Source organism: Mauremys mutica, chromosome 4 (assembly GCF_020497125.1).
Source record: "Mauremys mutica isolate MM-2020 ecotype Southern chromosome 4, ASM2049712v1, whole genome shotgun sequence".
Taxonomy (NCBI): Eukaryota; Metazoa; Chordata; order Testudines; family Geoemydidae; genus Mauremys; species Mauremys mutica.
Window position 1 is genome coordinate 71,942,569 of NC_059075.1, and position 15,238 is coordinate 71,957,806.

Genomic DNA, 15,238 nt, shown 5'->3' on the forward strand with positions numbered 1-15,238 from the left:
TTTATTAAAAGAAATTAATATATATTAAATATTTTCTCCTCCTCTCTCAATAAACAGTGACACACCTATATCTGGAGAGGACTGATATTTCTTACAGAGAAGTCAAGAAATAAAATTAAGTGCAGTTGACAAATTACTCTGGCCACATACTTCTTTCTAAAATAAGTCCAGCTGGCCTTGTAAGCCAATAAAAATCATCTACCACCAATAACAAATAAGTTATTTCCCTGTTTAGTCAACATAAACTTTTAGTTTTGTCATGAAAAGGAAAGATGGTGGGACACGCTATAACACGTTTAAGTCATTCGCATTTGGAAATGGAAGTTTAATCCATTTAGGAATACACCCATGAATGAAGTATTGTAAAAAGATGCAGGAAATAGCTACTGAATAAATAAAAAAGTTCTAAATAAGCCTTGATCAGCAACAAATGCTACTTGTGTATTTGACAAATACGATAAGAATCAATTCTGTATTTGATAAGCACTCAGTATTAATTGACTATTGAATGAGTATGTTAACCCTTGTATTTTATTGGTAGTTAATAAAAAACATTTTAAAAGTCATTTTTGATTCTTTATATAAGGATAGAGAGAGAGCAGCCCAAGAACTTACATAAATTAGTATTAGTGAAAGTACTAAACACTAGAATCGCAACACCAGCTGATTTGGTTTTGTTATGGATAATTAATAATTTCTGGGGTTTCTGGATAATAAATCTTTCTCAAGGGAAAGACAGAGATCTAGCCTATATTAATAATTTTCTCATAGGATACATTTCAAAATTGCATATTCTATGCATTGTAGTGTTCTATATATATTCTGAACAGTATTTGCTTGGCACTTAAGAGTACAGCTAGGGGGTGCCAAGTCTACAGTCCCCTCCCACCACTAGCAAAACCATAGCTGGGAGGCTATTAGGTTACCTGGCCCCAACGATCACAAGGTAGTCAAGTAACTGGGGGCAGATCTTCTTCTGCAACATTGTCCCGTCCCCTTCACTAGGTCATCTCAGTGAATCTCTTGATCATTGAGCCAGCAGCCAGTCAGCCGCTGAAGCTGCCTCAGGGAAGAGAATCCACATGGAAATGTCTGACAAGTTCAACCTGAAACCAAGAGAGAAGATAGGGTCAGTGTCATATGCACCAACAGCAGAGTTTTGTGTGAGGGCCTGAGGCATGATCTTAGGGAGTAGTGCTTTGGAAAAAAAGTAGGAGGGTGGATCACGGATGGACAACAGAGCTTTGTGCCACATTCCCTTGGAAAGCTAAGCATTCCAATCCTCCTCAAGGGCCTGATTCCTGTTCCCACTGAAAGCAATGGGACTTTTTTCATGGATCCAGCCTCTCACACGCCGCGGTTTCATAGCAACAGAAACAGGAACAGCTGACACACTTATACATAACTCTGGTCCCATGCCACCCTTTCCCCATAGATCCCACTTTTATGTATAGTCTTGACCATCCACAGATCCTGTTCCAAGTGCATGAAGCCATGGCATTTATTTGCTTCTCCTGTGTCCTTTCTGAATTACCCAGACTGATGTGCACTGTCCAGCCAGTACTTTAGACTCCAAACCGGAACACTCCCTCACTTAGCAGAAAGATTTAAAGTGAATTTCAGGGTTGCACACTAGAGACCGTGCTAGGGCCAAACACCCAGCAGGACCCATCCTCTCATCACAGCAGCAGGATTCAGAACCACCCAATGGATTTTATTTATGCCACAACGTAAATTTGAGTATGAGCTCCTGAGACAAACAGCAGGAAAAACAGCTAAAGGGAGTATTTATGCTGGGAGTCGAGTGAAACATTGTTGAAGCTGGTGGGCGTGACAGCCGCTCTTCGTTCAGGATAAACGTAAAAAGCAATTATGCTCCTTTACGGAACAGAGAGCGGAAACCAATAGGAGCCACTACCCAAAACACAGGCTGCCTACAAGGCTGGAGCTGGAGTTGAAACATAGTATTTGAGGGGTTTTTTCTAGAGTATGAATGTAAAAGCAGGGAGCTGTTACTGTTTAAGGGAGTTTTGTGTATGTGTGGAGAGAAGCAGCTGAAAAACCCCAAAAGCTCACAGATAAGACATCAAGGAAGCCCCAGACAAAACCAGAGAAGCACTTGTAGCATGTCATGCTGGGAAAAACCTGAAAGAAAGCGAGAGAGAGAGAGAGAGAGTGTGTGCTTTTGGGTAGCGTGCTCACTGGAAAAATGCTTGGAAACAGGAACAAAGAAACTGCCTCCTGTTGTTTTATTCCTATTGTGTTCAGGGAAACAGGACATTTTTGTCTATTCTTTATAAACAGAAGTGAATCAAAGAAATATCAGATTCCTAGTGGAAGCAGCCCATGAAACTCTGAATTTTGACTAACTGTTCAGGTCAAAATGGGTAACAATAGGAAAAATCCTCTTAGGTCTCATCCTCTGAGATCCCAATGCTACATGTAGGCCAGGGCAGGACCGTTCCCTACAGTATCTTCTCCATAGCTCTGTCCAGTCATAAGAGTCCCAAGCAATGGGGTTCCCACCACTTCCTCTGTAAGCCTCTCTCACACCTTAATGTATCTTGCAGTAAAAAAAGAGTTTCCTGGTGTTCAAACTCTATTCTCTTTTGCTTTATTCTCTCCCATTACTCTTATTTATCTCCCCCACTCACACACACACACACACACACACAATTCAAGCCTCCTCCTCCACTAATTTTATCATTCAGTCAAAGAAAAATCTGTCTGGCACACCTTGTTATTTATAAGTTATCAGCGCTATTTGTCACCAATCCCAGAGCACCTGGGATTCTATGGCCGTAGAATTCACCTAGTGTTGTAGAACTGTGCTCCAAAAATCTGAGCTTTCATGTATAAAATATATTCCTAGACCTCATGATTTAGATGAAAACCTCAAAAAAAGTGAATAAAGTGTAAATAATATAATGCTATCTGAGTTTGAAGACAGCCTGAAACCATTGCTCTGAAAGGTGCGAACTGTCTTATTTGAGTTGTTAACTCAAACCTAAACAATCTGCAGCATTATGAAAATTGAAAAATATAGATACATAAAAAAATAAACGAAGTTTAATAGTGCCATGATGGCAGAGAATATCAACCTTGGGAAATGTGACATAGGCAGATTTAGATTTAAGCACTGTGTAGAATTTTGTGACTGCCTCAGAGTTTCTATACAGGCGTCTCATCTTATGCTGGGGTTACGTTCTGCTGTCAGCACATAAAGCGAAAATCACGTATAGTCAAAATTACATTGAGTGTAATGGCAGGCGGAATCGCCCACACTACAGGTACAGTATTAAATTGTTATTTTTCTCTTTTTTTTGTTTGTTTGTTTTTTGTTTTTGCCAACTGCGCAAAGCTGAATTCACGCACGTTAAATGTGCGTAAGATAAGACTCATCTGTATTTGGTTGATTGTTCACACTCTCAACGGTCACAATACACCATAACAAGATGGAAGGGATGTAGGGTTCTCCTTAGTAAACTGGAGAAAAGCATTTTCTTTTTTGTCTGTCTCCCATTCCTTACAATTCGCCGCTTCTTCAGAGACATATAGAGTACTGCTATTCACATCTAGGATGATGACAGCATTTAGGAGCCTGGGGATAAAGTTGTTTGGAGGAGAAAGCTTTCCCTGGGTGTCTCTCACCTTCTGTTCAAGGTTGAAGTCTGAGAGGTCTTTCTTCTCTATAAATGAGGATAAGGAGAGTTCTTAACTACTAAATTATCTGTTAAAATGGAAGCTTGGTGCTTTTCCTTGGAGACAGAATGAGGCCTTTTGTAATGGTTTTGCTGTTCTTCCTCCAAGCCCTAGATCTGGCTGACTTGTTCTGACCTAAAGACACTGAGACTTGGGGAAGCCAACAGATCCTGATCTGAATCTTCTCCTTTTTTCTCCTTTCTAGGCCTCTTGGACCTGAACTGGGAGGAATTCTTAGCTCCAAGAGAGCAGCAAGGCTGACACTGAGGGCCTGCTCTCCTTGAAGGTTGCTCTGTCCCACGTGCTTAATACTGGCATACTTTTTCTGAGTACGGTCTTTGGATACAGGAGATAAGACACTCTCCAAGACCTTCCCCCACTGCAGTGTCCCAGAGCTCAGGTTCCAGCACAAGCCCGAACGTCTACAAAGCAATTTTTAGCTCCACAGCCCAAGTCCTGTGAGTCAGAGTCAATTGATACAGGCCAGCCGCAGCCATGCCACAGGTCTTCTATTCCAGTGTAGACACTCACCTAGAGTCTAGCATAGCTCCTGGCAGAAAGATCTGCACCATATTCTGGCGTTTTAGGTTCTTCTGAAAAATAAGAGGCTATCTATATACATAACTACAACAAAAAATATACTCATTCACACAAAGTGGGTATGTGAGGTGGGGGAGGGAATCAAGAAGGATTTTTCTCTTATTCTGAGATATCCCACTTAGAATATCACACTGGGTTCTCCTAAAAATTCCAATGATTTATCCCTGTCCAACATCTGCACACATGCCCCTCCCTGACTGTTTCAGTCAGGAAGAATGGTATGCATTTATTATTTATTTTGGTTTATAATACACAATAGGAAAATTTATCTGTGTTTATCTAAAAAAAATTCTAGTAAATAAGGGCCACAGATCCATTACAATGGATACGTCAGCCTGCTTGCAGTTCGGGAGCAGAACCAGACCTGTCAATCACTGGCAGCAAGGGAATGCCCCAATGCTTAAATCCTCCAGCTGAGACAACTTCCAGAGCCAGGATAATTTAATTCCACTTTCCTAAATTACAGATTGTTGTGCTTTTCCCTCAAAATATACTTAGAACAATTTATGCTATGGCAAAGCATGGGAAATTCATCTTAATGAAACAAACTCAGGTCTTCGGATGTCAATTACCATTTCTATTCTGAATGTTCCATTTATCTCCAGGGTGGGCCAGATCTGTGAATCTTATCATTCAAAGAAAGAAATTTTTCTGTTAAGCACATGAAAATATTTCTATTCCTCATTGTGCTAAGGTCCACAAATCTGTTATAAAATAGATTTTCAAAGAATTGTTACTCCAGGGTGAGAAAAAGGATCATCCTTTAAATATGGACATCTAAAAAGAAGTATATTATATATTCTCTATCTTCTTCTCCTTTGTACTAAGACATGGAGAAAACTTCTGTCAATAATGGCATCGTCTACAAGACTGCAAGTCCAATACATAGGATTTGGTGAATTTATGTCTAGAGGGATATATAGCCATCTAACAAAGCTCAATACAGAAGACACGTCTTCTCTGTCTTGAGATTGTCAAAAAGAACAAGGAATACTTGTGGCACCTTAGAGACTAACAAATTTATTTGGGCATAAGCTTTCGTGGGCTAAAACCCATTTCATCGGATGCATGCAGTGGAAAATACAGTAGGGAGATATATATACACAAAGAAAATGAAAAAAATGGGTGTTGCCATACCGTGTGTGTGTGTGTCTTCCTATTGTATTTTCCACTGCATGCATCCGATGAAGTGGGTTTTAGCCCACGAAAGCTTATGCCCAAATAAATCTGACTGACCGACGGAGTCAGTGTTATGCAGAAACTATGTCTGATGGGTTGGATGAATGTATATATGGAAATAGGCATTTGTAGGGTGAGGGCTGTGAACCAGTCCCCTTGTGCAGTGCGGGTATTATTGTGCCCAATGTGACCATTTTAAATTTTTGTACATGTACAAATTTGTTCAATTGGTGTAGGCCTGGTTTTGCCTGTGTCTAGGAGGTCTGTTGAGGTTTTTTCCCCAGTGTCATACAGTCTGGACTGGGGTCAGTGATATTGTTGTGCGCTGGGCCTTTGGTAAGGTTGATACCATTGTCTCCTAGGGAGGGACGGGTATATATGCGCCCAATGTGGGCAAAGTGGCTCTAGAGTCTTTCATAGTGTGAAAGATTTCACCTGGGGGGGGTGTTTGGAAAAGAGGTTATCTTTATCAAAGGGGAGACTCTCCACTTTGGACTTCAAATCTTTGGAGATACTGGATGCCAAGAGCCAAGAAGACCAGCGCATCACCACTGCAGTGGTGCGGGCTGCTGGATCAGTCATGTCCATGGATGCTTGTAGTGCCATCCTAGACACCAACTGACTTTCGATGAGGACTAACTGGAAGTCTGTTCTCCTGTCCTCCGGTATTTGGGAGGCAAATCAAAGAGCTTGTTGTAGTTGTCATGGTCATAGCTTGCAAGGAGGGTGGAATAAATTTGCAATTCTAAATTGCAAAGTAGAAGACTATAAACCTTGCGGTCCAGGAAGTCGAGATGTTTGAGGCCCTTGTCCTGCAGAGTGGGCCGGTAGTGTGGCTGCTTTGTTCTGTGTGTCGCTGCATCCACCACAATAGAATTGGGTTGTGGGTGGGAAAATAAGAAATCATTGTCCCTCGCAGGCATGTAGTATTTATGTTGAGCTTTCTTGCATGTTGGTGAAATGGAGGCAGGGGTCTGCGAGAGAGTACCAGCTGGTTCTAGGAGAGCTTTCTCTATGGGTAGTGCTATCTTTGAAGGTGCAGAGGGTTGGAGGATTTTGAGAAGCCTATGTTGTGTCTCCTCGACTTCCTCCAAAGGGATGTCCTGGCTGAGTGCCATTCTCTTAAAAAGTTCCTGGAATTGCATAAAGTCGTCCATGTTTTGTGGAGGTGGAGGCATAAGGGCGACTTCTGCGGCTGATGGTGAGGCAGGAGCCAGTAAACAGGGAAGGGTTCATAGCCCACGTCTTCAGAAGGGGGTTCAGGAGCCCTAGATGTTGATAGAGCTGGGGATATAGGCATAGGACAAGCTTGCGGTCCGGCAGAAGGGGCACAAGGAGGACCGGTGGCAGGAGCCGACCATGGGTACCACTGAAGCCAGGGCACCGGGTAGGAAAAAGATGGGTCCCGGGCACTGGGGGACAAAGTAGGTAAACTGAGGCTGGTTCTTATGATGCCCCATTCTTGGGGTATGTATGGCTCCGATGGGGGGTGAAGACTCAGGCAGAGACAACTCTACCTGTTGCTGTGTGCCGTTCTCACTATCAGTGAAAGTATCCAGGTCACGTGGGGAGAGCTGCTGTTCGAACAGTGAGTGCTCCCTGTCCAGGAGCGGAGAGTCAGGCTTAGGGGCCACAGAGATATCCTGCTGATGCAGGAATTGTTGCTGTTCCCTAGGCTGGTGTGCTGCAGAGCATGAAGTCTGATTTTAGTTTCACTTTTGCAGGAGCCCAGAGCCATTTGTGAGAGCCCCACAGGGGGTCTGAATCTGCTAGGGGGTAGCGGGCAGGCTCGGTGCCAGGAGTGAAACTTGTTGTCAGCACCGGGTCCATTGTGGTGCCGGGGGAACCGGTGCCGAGGAGAGCTTCCCGCTGTGAGAAGTCGGGTCCCTGCTTTTGAGCCCTGTGAGAGTTACTTGTAAAGTGCAGGGGCGGTCAGAGTTGCCTGCTCTCGGCACTGACAGCACCAAGGGTAAAGACCCTGCAGGAGACCTTTCACCCTCTTGAGTGTCTCTGAGAGGAGACATTAGGGCTTCCTGCCTCTTCATGCGAGAGGGTGAAGCCAGGCTCCCGGATGGTTCTGACCTGGCAAGAGAGCGGGTTTACTGCCCTGCTCCATAGGCAGCTTCAGAGCTTCTTGCCTCTGCTCCAGAGAGGGTGAAGCCATGCTCGCAGTCTGTTCTGCCTTGGCAGGGGAGCATGAAGGAGCGGGTTTGCCATTGCCCATCTCCAGAGGCGGCTGGAGGGATTTCTGCATGAGAAGCAGTTTCAGCCAGAGGTCCCTGTCAGGATGAGCCCTGGTTTTGAGGGTCTGCAGTGAACACACTTGGCAGGGATGTGTGTCTCGCCAAGGCACTTCACACAGCGTGAGTGTCCATCAGACATTGGCATAAAGTCCTGACAGGAAGCACATTCCTTGAATCCTTTGAGCATTGGCCTGCTAAACCCAGGGTTGTGAGTTCAATTCTTGAAGGGGCCATTTAGGGATCTGGGGCAAAAATCTGTCCGGGGATTGGTCCTGCTTTGAGCAGGGGAGTGGACTAGATGACCTCCTGAGGTCCCTTCCAACCCTGATATTCTATGATTATTGCACTAGTAATGCCAGGGGAGAGTGTCTCAGTGGGAGACAAACTTCAGGAGGTTTTTTTTTTGTTTTGTTTTGTTTTTTAACTAAGTAACTATTCTAAAGGAAGGGAAACAACTGGGATGTTACTAACTAACTATTTCTATGTTCTTTGTAATTGTTTCCTTCAAAAAACAGGGAAGAGGATCAGCACTGCTCTGAGTCCCGTCTTCGGCCGAGGACAGTTAGGTAATAAAAAAGGTAATAATTGGAGATATACCAATCTCCTAGAACTGGAAGGGACCTTGAAAGGTCATCGAGTCCAGCCCCCTGCCTTCACTAGCAGGACCAATTTTTGCCCCAGATCCTTAAGTGGCCTCCTCAAGGATTGAACTCACAACCCTGGGTTTAGCAGGCCAATACTCAAACCACTGAGGAATTGAGGAGGGTGCGGGACGCACACACTCAGGAAGATTCCAACGAGATGGGAGATACCAACTGAGTGCATGCGTCCCGACCAGGCACTACTACCGAAAATCTCCGATCAACGGTGCCAGGACGCACCTACAGTGGAGCACCCACAGGGACAGCACTCGAAGAAGAACTAAGGTTCCTTGTCTCTCATGTTTCATCCCTTGAGCATCCGGAGACAGGTATCTGCCAGTCTACAGTCAACAGGAACAAGTATATCAGGACTAGCTAGTGCATATGTGTGGTAGTGATCCCCACATAATTCAAAGAGGAAGGAAGAAGGTATTAGAGATGCAACATTCACTCTGTGTGAGGTAGTTCTGCCCAATGAGTGTGTTTGTAATTTTAGTATCCTTTCACCAAAGTTCTGTTTTCTCTTTCCAGCAACTCCCATCTGAAGATGTAGTTTTAAAGTGGGTCAGTGCACTTTGTGTAGTTATTTTCCCCATTGGTTTGACTGATGTGGCATTTGTTTGCAATGATCTCTAACAGAAGCAGAAGACAAACTCATTTCTCGTGTGAGTTTTCATTTCTGGCTGCATACAACATTTGTACAAACATTTAATAGTCTAATAGAAGTTTTGTATTTAAACAGTGAACAATACAATAGGGCCCCAAATCCATTTGTGGCATCTGGTACTACTGCAATATTAACAAATAAGTACATGGAACTGATATTTCTTGTTTTATGTCACAGTTCTGCAGCTGAGCTGAGAACAACCCAGTATAGATCTTGGGTGCTCTAGGGTCAGTTTGAGGCGCCTGCAGAATGTAAAGTAATCTCTAGAGGCAGAGTTGGAAGGATTTGCTGCACCAATGCAACTGCTTCACTTGGTGCTGCCCTCCACCCTTTCAGGGCAACAATGCAGGCAAAGGATATGTACTCCTAACAAAGACATCAATAGCTGGGTGCAGGTCTGTATGTGGACAGGATGCATTTTAGAAGCACTGCAGGCATGCCTGATATAGATAGTAGCAACACATTTGTGTAGTGCAGCTGGACCATAGCAGGCACAATATCAAGCAAGAGAAAAACCCAATGAAAGACATACAATAGCAAAAAGAATCTAACAACATCGAGCCTTGAGCACAAGTGTTCCTTAAAGCAGGAAAACTTCCTTATTAACAGGGCAGAAGGCACATCCTGACTACTTGGAACCTTCCACCTAACCAGAAGCCAGTGGAGAGGGAGCAGATTAACAGTGGAACTCAAATTAAAATGGATTTAAAGAATGAAATGTGAGATGGTGTTCATCAGTAACAAGAGCAGCTCACTGAAATCACTCTGGAGAGCAGTCCAGTTAGGAGAACTCAGTAAGCAAGCCACGGAAATCCTCCAAAAGGACATCTTTAATACACGAAGATATTATCTCCCCTGACCCTCAAACCATCAGCATCACCAAGCTGGTTTACAAACACCCTGTAGACTCAGAAGTCAGTTCTCTAATCCACGTAAATTTTTAACAGTGAGGGTAATTAACCACTGCTACAATTTACCAAGGGTCATGGTGGATTCTTCATCATTGAAAATGTTTAAATCAAGAGTGGATGTTTTTCTAAAAGCTATGCTCCAGGAATTATTTTGGGAAAGTTCTATGACCTGTGTTATACAGGAGGTCAGACCACATCATCATAATGGTCCCTTCTGGCTTTGGCACCTATGAGTCACTTTTTCTCTAGGGGTTAGCTTGCCACCAATCATTAGTGAACAGAGGCAACTAGGTTCATCATAACTTCCACACACGCTACAAGAAACAGACTCATATAGATGCAAACAAATGGTATGCACCCCACAGATAGGGATGTTGTTCCTGCCTCACAGGGCTGAGGCCAGAAGATTAAAGCTCTTGGCTGCTCAAGTGATTGGTTTCACTATCTTGCCAAATACTGGCAAGGGAGTTGCTTCCTTCCTCTGTCACATCCCTTCAGTTGAGTTCTTGATCACAGCATGCTCCCCAGCACATGCTAAGCCACACAGCCACTACACAAGCACAGGCTGGAGAACAAGAGCCGCAGGTAATCTGATTCAGATCAATCTCCATAGCAACCCAATCTCTCTTCCCTAGATCCCAGCCTGTCAGAGCTATTTATATAGCAGCTGCACCCGTCCCCTTCTCTCAGCTCATAAACAAAAGCTCTCAGCACTGCCCCCACTACACACAAGCTTTGCCCAGGAGCTGGCAATTAAATATCTACCTCCTGGCACCTGAAGGCCCCTGTGCTACATGACACCTTAATATCTGCCACAGGCACAGACCCTCCCATCAAAAGGGCTTTCCCCACCTAGGGATGTAACACAAACATCAGAGATCATTAGCATTCACTAAAAACTGAAAACATACAATACACTCCCAGCTGACAAAGCATCCATCACTCACCCAGCCACAGCTGCTTCTTCAAAGCTTCCCCAAACACCCACTAGTATTGGTCCTTTTCAGTTTCACCCTAGTGCTGCTGTCCCAAAGGGCTATGCATTAACACAAGCATGAGACTCTTTCAGGAGTGGTCAGAGTGCAGAGGGGGCAAGCCAGGTGTGACAGCCAGTTGCAATCAGAAGAGCATTTGTCCCAGGGGAGCACAGCTGTCTTCATGAACAGAGATGTGGTTGCTGATGTAGCTGGGTTCCCACCCATTGATGGCTTTGGAGAGAAGACCCAGGTCTTGGATTGGCCTCAGAAGTAGATTAGGAGCTAGTGGAGAGATCACAGGAGAAGAGTGAGGTCTCTAAATAAATATTTGTATCTGCTCTCTCCTACCACAAAGAGACTGTTTCATGGAAGAAAGCAATGGCGATACACTCATGTGGGAGAACAGAGTCAAATGTGACTCTCTTTGCAGCACACTACTCACAAGACGGATCCACAGGATTAACTCTTAACTCTGGTTTCAGTTTAAACACTAAAAATAAGGTTTAAAAAGGTACTCTCTCACTTTGTCTAGAGCAACTCCCTTTTCTGTAATCATCCCTTCAATTCTCCATACTCCCACATATGCAGAATGCTGCTGCCCATTTTCTCATGTACAAATCCCACCACCCACACCCTTAGACAACTCCATCAGCTTCCTCATCATGACAGGATCCAATTTAAAATGTATATTGTTTTAAATAATCTCCAAGGGTTTACTCTAATCAACCTCATTGGGGAGGGATAGCTCAATGGTTTGAGCAGTGGCAAGCTAAACCCAGGGTTGTGAGTTCAATCCTTGAGGGGGCCACTTAGGGATCTGGGGCAAAATCAGTACTTGGTCCTGCTAGTGAAGGCAGGGGGAGGGACTTGATGACCTTTCAGGGTCCCTTCCAGTTCTATGAAATAGATATATCTCCATATACTTAGTTTATCTCCCTTACTTCATTCTATGCTCTCTCTGTTCCTCATAAAACTGTGCTGTTACAGGTACAAGAGCCTTCTCCAATGTAGTTCCTTACATCTGAAGCAGTTTACTAATTATTTATCTTTGCCTCATCAGCTCACCATCTATCTTCAAATCTCAGTTAAAAATCTGTTTGCACAATCTGCATGAAAGACAATGAACACCAAGAAATTGTGTTGCCCTGAACTGGATTAGATGAGAATTTCCAAACTGCCAAGAGTTTAAATTTTCTGTTGTAACATCTTCATAACTTTTGTTTTTGAAGAGGAAACATTCTCAGCCTGAGTTGTGTGCTGGGGTTTTTTTATATCCAATTTGTCTACGCAGCAAGCAGGCTGGAGTTCTGATGCTACAGAAAATGAGAAGCCATATTCTAAGGGCCAAACACTAGAGATATGCAGTCATCAAAAATTAAAAAGCAGCTTTGATACAAAGTTAGGACAATTAGCATAAGACATTTAAACTAAAAATTGCTGGATGCAAACGAACAAGGATTTAACTGTTCGATTATTCACCAGGTTCTTTCTGATGTCACAGTGCTACCCTCCAGATAGGGCAGTTGCAAGTCAGGGACAGGGCCTGCAAGAAGAAACATCACAAGAGGGCAGTGGGAAGAGCAGAGAAGATTTGTCCAGATAGTAAAAAGATGGTCACTGATTGATAGCTTCTCACCTCACCTTTGGACTGGTCACACCACCTGTTTAGCAAGTCACATCTCTCATGACACAATGGTCCTTAAGCTGAAAATTCAATGCTCTTTCTTGGACAGGGGCCAAAACAGGGCAGGTAACAGGTTCCCTAGGATCCCCACAAGCTGCACATGAGGCACAGAAATTCCCTACCCCAGTGAGCCCAACCTAGAAAGGTTCGAAGATGGGCCAGTATGAGGGGACACATCATCACTCTAGTAGGGGGGAGGCTAACAAACTCTTCTGGGCTCAGCCAGCACTAATTAGGAGCACCTGTAAGGCTCGCTCTGCCTATGCGGGGGGAGGGGGGCAGGGGAATTCAAAAAAGCCTGCCACAGGAAGAGGTGGCAAACAGGAAGAAGATTGCTGGTGACAGGGACAGATCAGCAAAGAGGAAGATAGTTGCAGACCTCACTGTCCCTGAGACTGCACAGACCAGGTATGAAGCAGGGTGGCCCAAAAGGAGAGCAGCAGACCCTAATCCTGATTAAAGACACTATACCTGCTGATAAACCTAACCCAAAGGCGTGACCAGAATGACTGCCTAAGAGACAGACCACCTTTGTCTCCCCCCCCCCGCCCCGATTCCCTCAACACACACACCCACACCCACACACACAGAGAGAAAAGGAACTTTTTGTTCATTTTTTTTTCAGACAACTCTTTGTGTGCTACAAATGGGGTAAGGAAATCATAAACAACTCAAAATTGTGGTCTGGTAGGGTCTCAGGGAAGCTCCCAACCTGCTACAAGCAGTAGAGAATGTGGGTATAATTACGCCTGATACAAGGATTTAAAAAAAAAAAAAAAAGCCAGAGAGGGGAACAGAGCTCAGCAGATCTGAACAAGATGGAATTGGAGCAGAGGTATAAGTGGCTAGCGGAGATACAGCAACAGCAAGGTACTCTGCAACAGCAGTTCCAGAAGCTATTGCTGCAGCAGTGGACCACCCAACAGCAAGTTCAGACCACCCAACAGCTCTTGCTGTTGGGGGAACTGAGGGCCCAGCAGCAGGAGTTTCAAAAAGAAATGATACAACAGGTAGTGCTGGCCCTAAGTCCTTAGGAAGCCCAAGCAGGTTATGCTTCTAAAGAGGGGCACTTTCTCTGCCAGTACCTGTGAAGCTAACCAAGATGGGGCCCAGACAATGATCCTGAGGCCTTTCAATTACATTTGAGAGGGTGACAGGAGCATCCTGGTGGCCCTCAATTTTGGCCCCATATTGCACGGGTCCAGCAGAGGCACCCTACAGTAACCTGAACTTAGCCTGTTCTAAAAACTATACAGAGGTAAAGTCTGCCATTTTGGACTATTTGCACATTTCAGAAGAAACCTGTTACCAACATTTTAGATCTGAGAGCTACCCCAAGAGGGCCAGACCCCAAATAGTAGCACAGCACTTGAGGAAACATTACTAGAAGTAGCTCCACTTGGAAGAAAAATCAGGGGCCCAACTGGCCAAGGCAATTGTGACTGAACTTATAAAGACAGGCAGACAGCATCCATAAAAGGCAGAAAGTGGGTATTATGGCACTCCCCTGGGAAATTATCAGATGCAGTGCAACTAATATAGGACTTCATAGAAGCTGAAGGATCACAGGGGCAGAATCCCCCAAGGCTTTGGGAGGGCCTGGGACATAACAGAGAGAGACCGAGGAGGATGAACACAAACCAGTAACATCCTCTCTGAGAGGTCCAAACCCAAACATGTCCTCCCAGATAGTCCTTTAGATCCATGATTTTCAAAGCTTTTTTCTGGTGACCCAGTCGTAGAAAATTGTTGATGCCCGCGACCCAACGGAGCCGGGGATGAGGGGTTGGGGGTGTGGGAGGGGCTCAGGGCTGGGGCAGAGGGTTGGGGTGCAGCGGTGAGGGCTGCGGGGTGGGGCCAGGAATAAGGGCTTCAGGATGTGGGAGGGGGCTCTGGGCTGGGCCGGGGGGGTTGGAGTGTGGGAGGGAGTCAGGGCTCTGGGTCCAGGCTCTGGGGTGGGGCTGGGGATGAGGGGTTTGGGTTCCTGCAAGGGGCTCCGGGCTGGGGCAGGGGATTGGGGCATGAGCTTACCTTGGGTGGCTCCCGGTCAGCGGCGCAGCGGGGGTGCAGAGGCAGGCTTCCTGCCTGCCCTGGCACCATGGACCACATTGCGCCCCAGAAGCGGCCAGCAGCAGATCCGGCTCCTAGGTGGAGGTATGCAAGCGGCTCCGCACAGCTCTCGCCTACAGGCACCGCCCACCCCAGCTCCCATTGGCCGGGAACTGGCCAATAGTTGTGGAGCCAGTGCTCAGGGTGGGGGCAGCATGTGGAGCCCTATGTCCCCCCTGCCTAAGAGCCGGACCTTCTGCTGGACACTTTTAGGGTGCAGTGCAGTGTCAGAACAGGTAGGGACTAGCCTGCCTTAACCGGGCAGCACTGCCTATGGGACTTTTAACGGCCCGGTCAACGGTGCTGACCGGGGCTGCCGTGACCCAGTCCCTTCCATTCCGCAACCCAGTTCTGAGTCACGACCCCTGGTTTGAAAACCACTGCTTTAGATCATGGGTAGTCTGGGGGGGAGGGAGCAAGGTCAGGCGCAGACACAATACCACCAATGGGACTGCCATGCACCTCAAACAACTGAAATAGGACCTGCAACCCAGAGTCCAGCCACTATTCCACAACCGAGTTCAC

The 15,238-nt window shown here is 45.5% G+C and overlaps 1 protein-coding gene across 35 annotated transcripts in view; it reads right to left on the bottom strand.

The window, feature by feature from the left end:
* MADD (MAP kinase activating death domain) overlaps positions 1–15,238 on the bottom strand; it is a 119,360-nt gene that overhangs the window by 94,148 nt on the left and 9,974 nt on the right. For 33 of the 35 annotated variants that reach the window (XM_045016267.1, XM_045016263.1, XM_045016272.1 and 30 more), the window contains exon 2: positions 927–1,106. In XM_045016267.1, coding sequence (XP_044872202.1) covers positions 927–985 — 59 coding nt within the window. In that variant the 5' untranslated portion in view covers positions 986–1,106. Of the gene's footprint in view, positions 1–926; positions 1,107–6,998; positions 7,085–10,890; positions 10,910–15,238 lie in introns of those variants that run through there. The other 2 variants (XM_045016240.1, XM_045016239.1) reach the window with 2 other exon arrangements.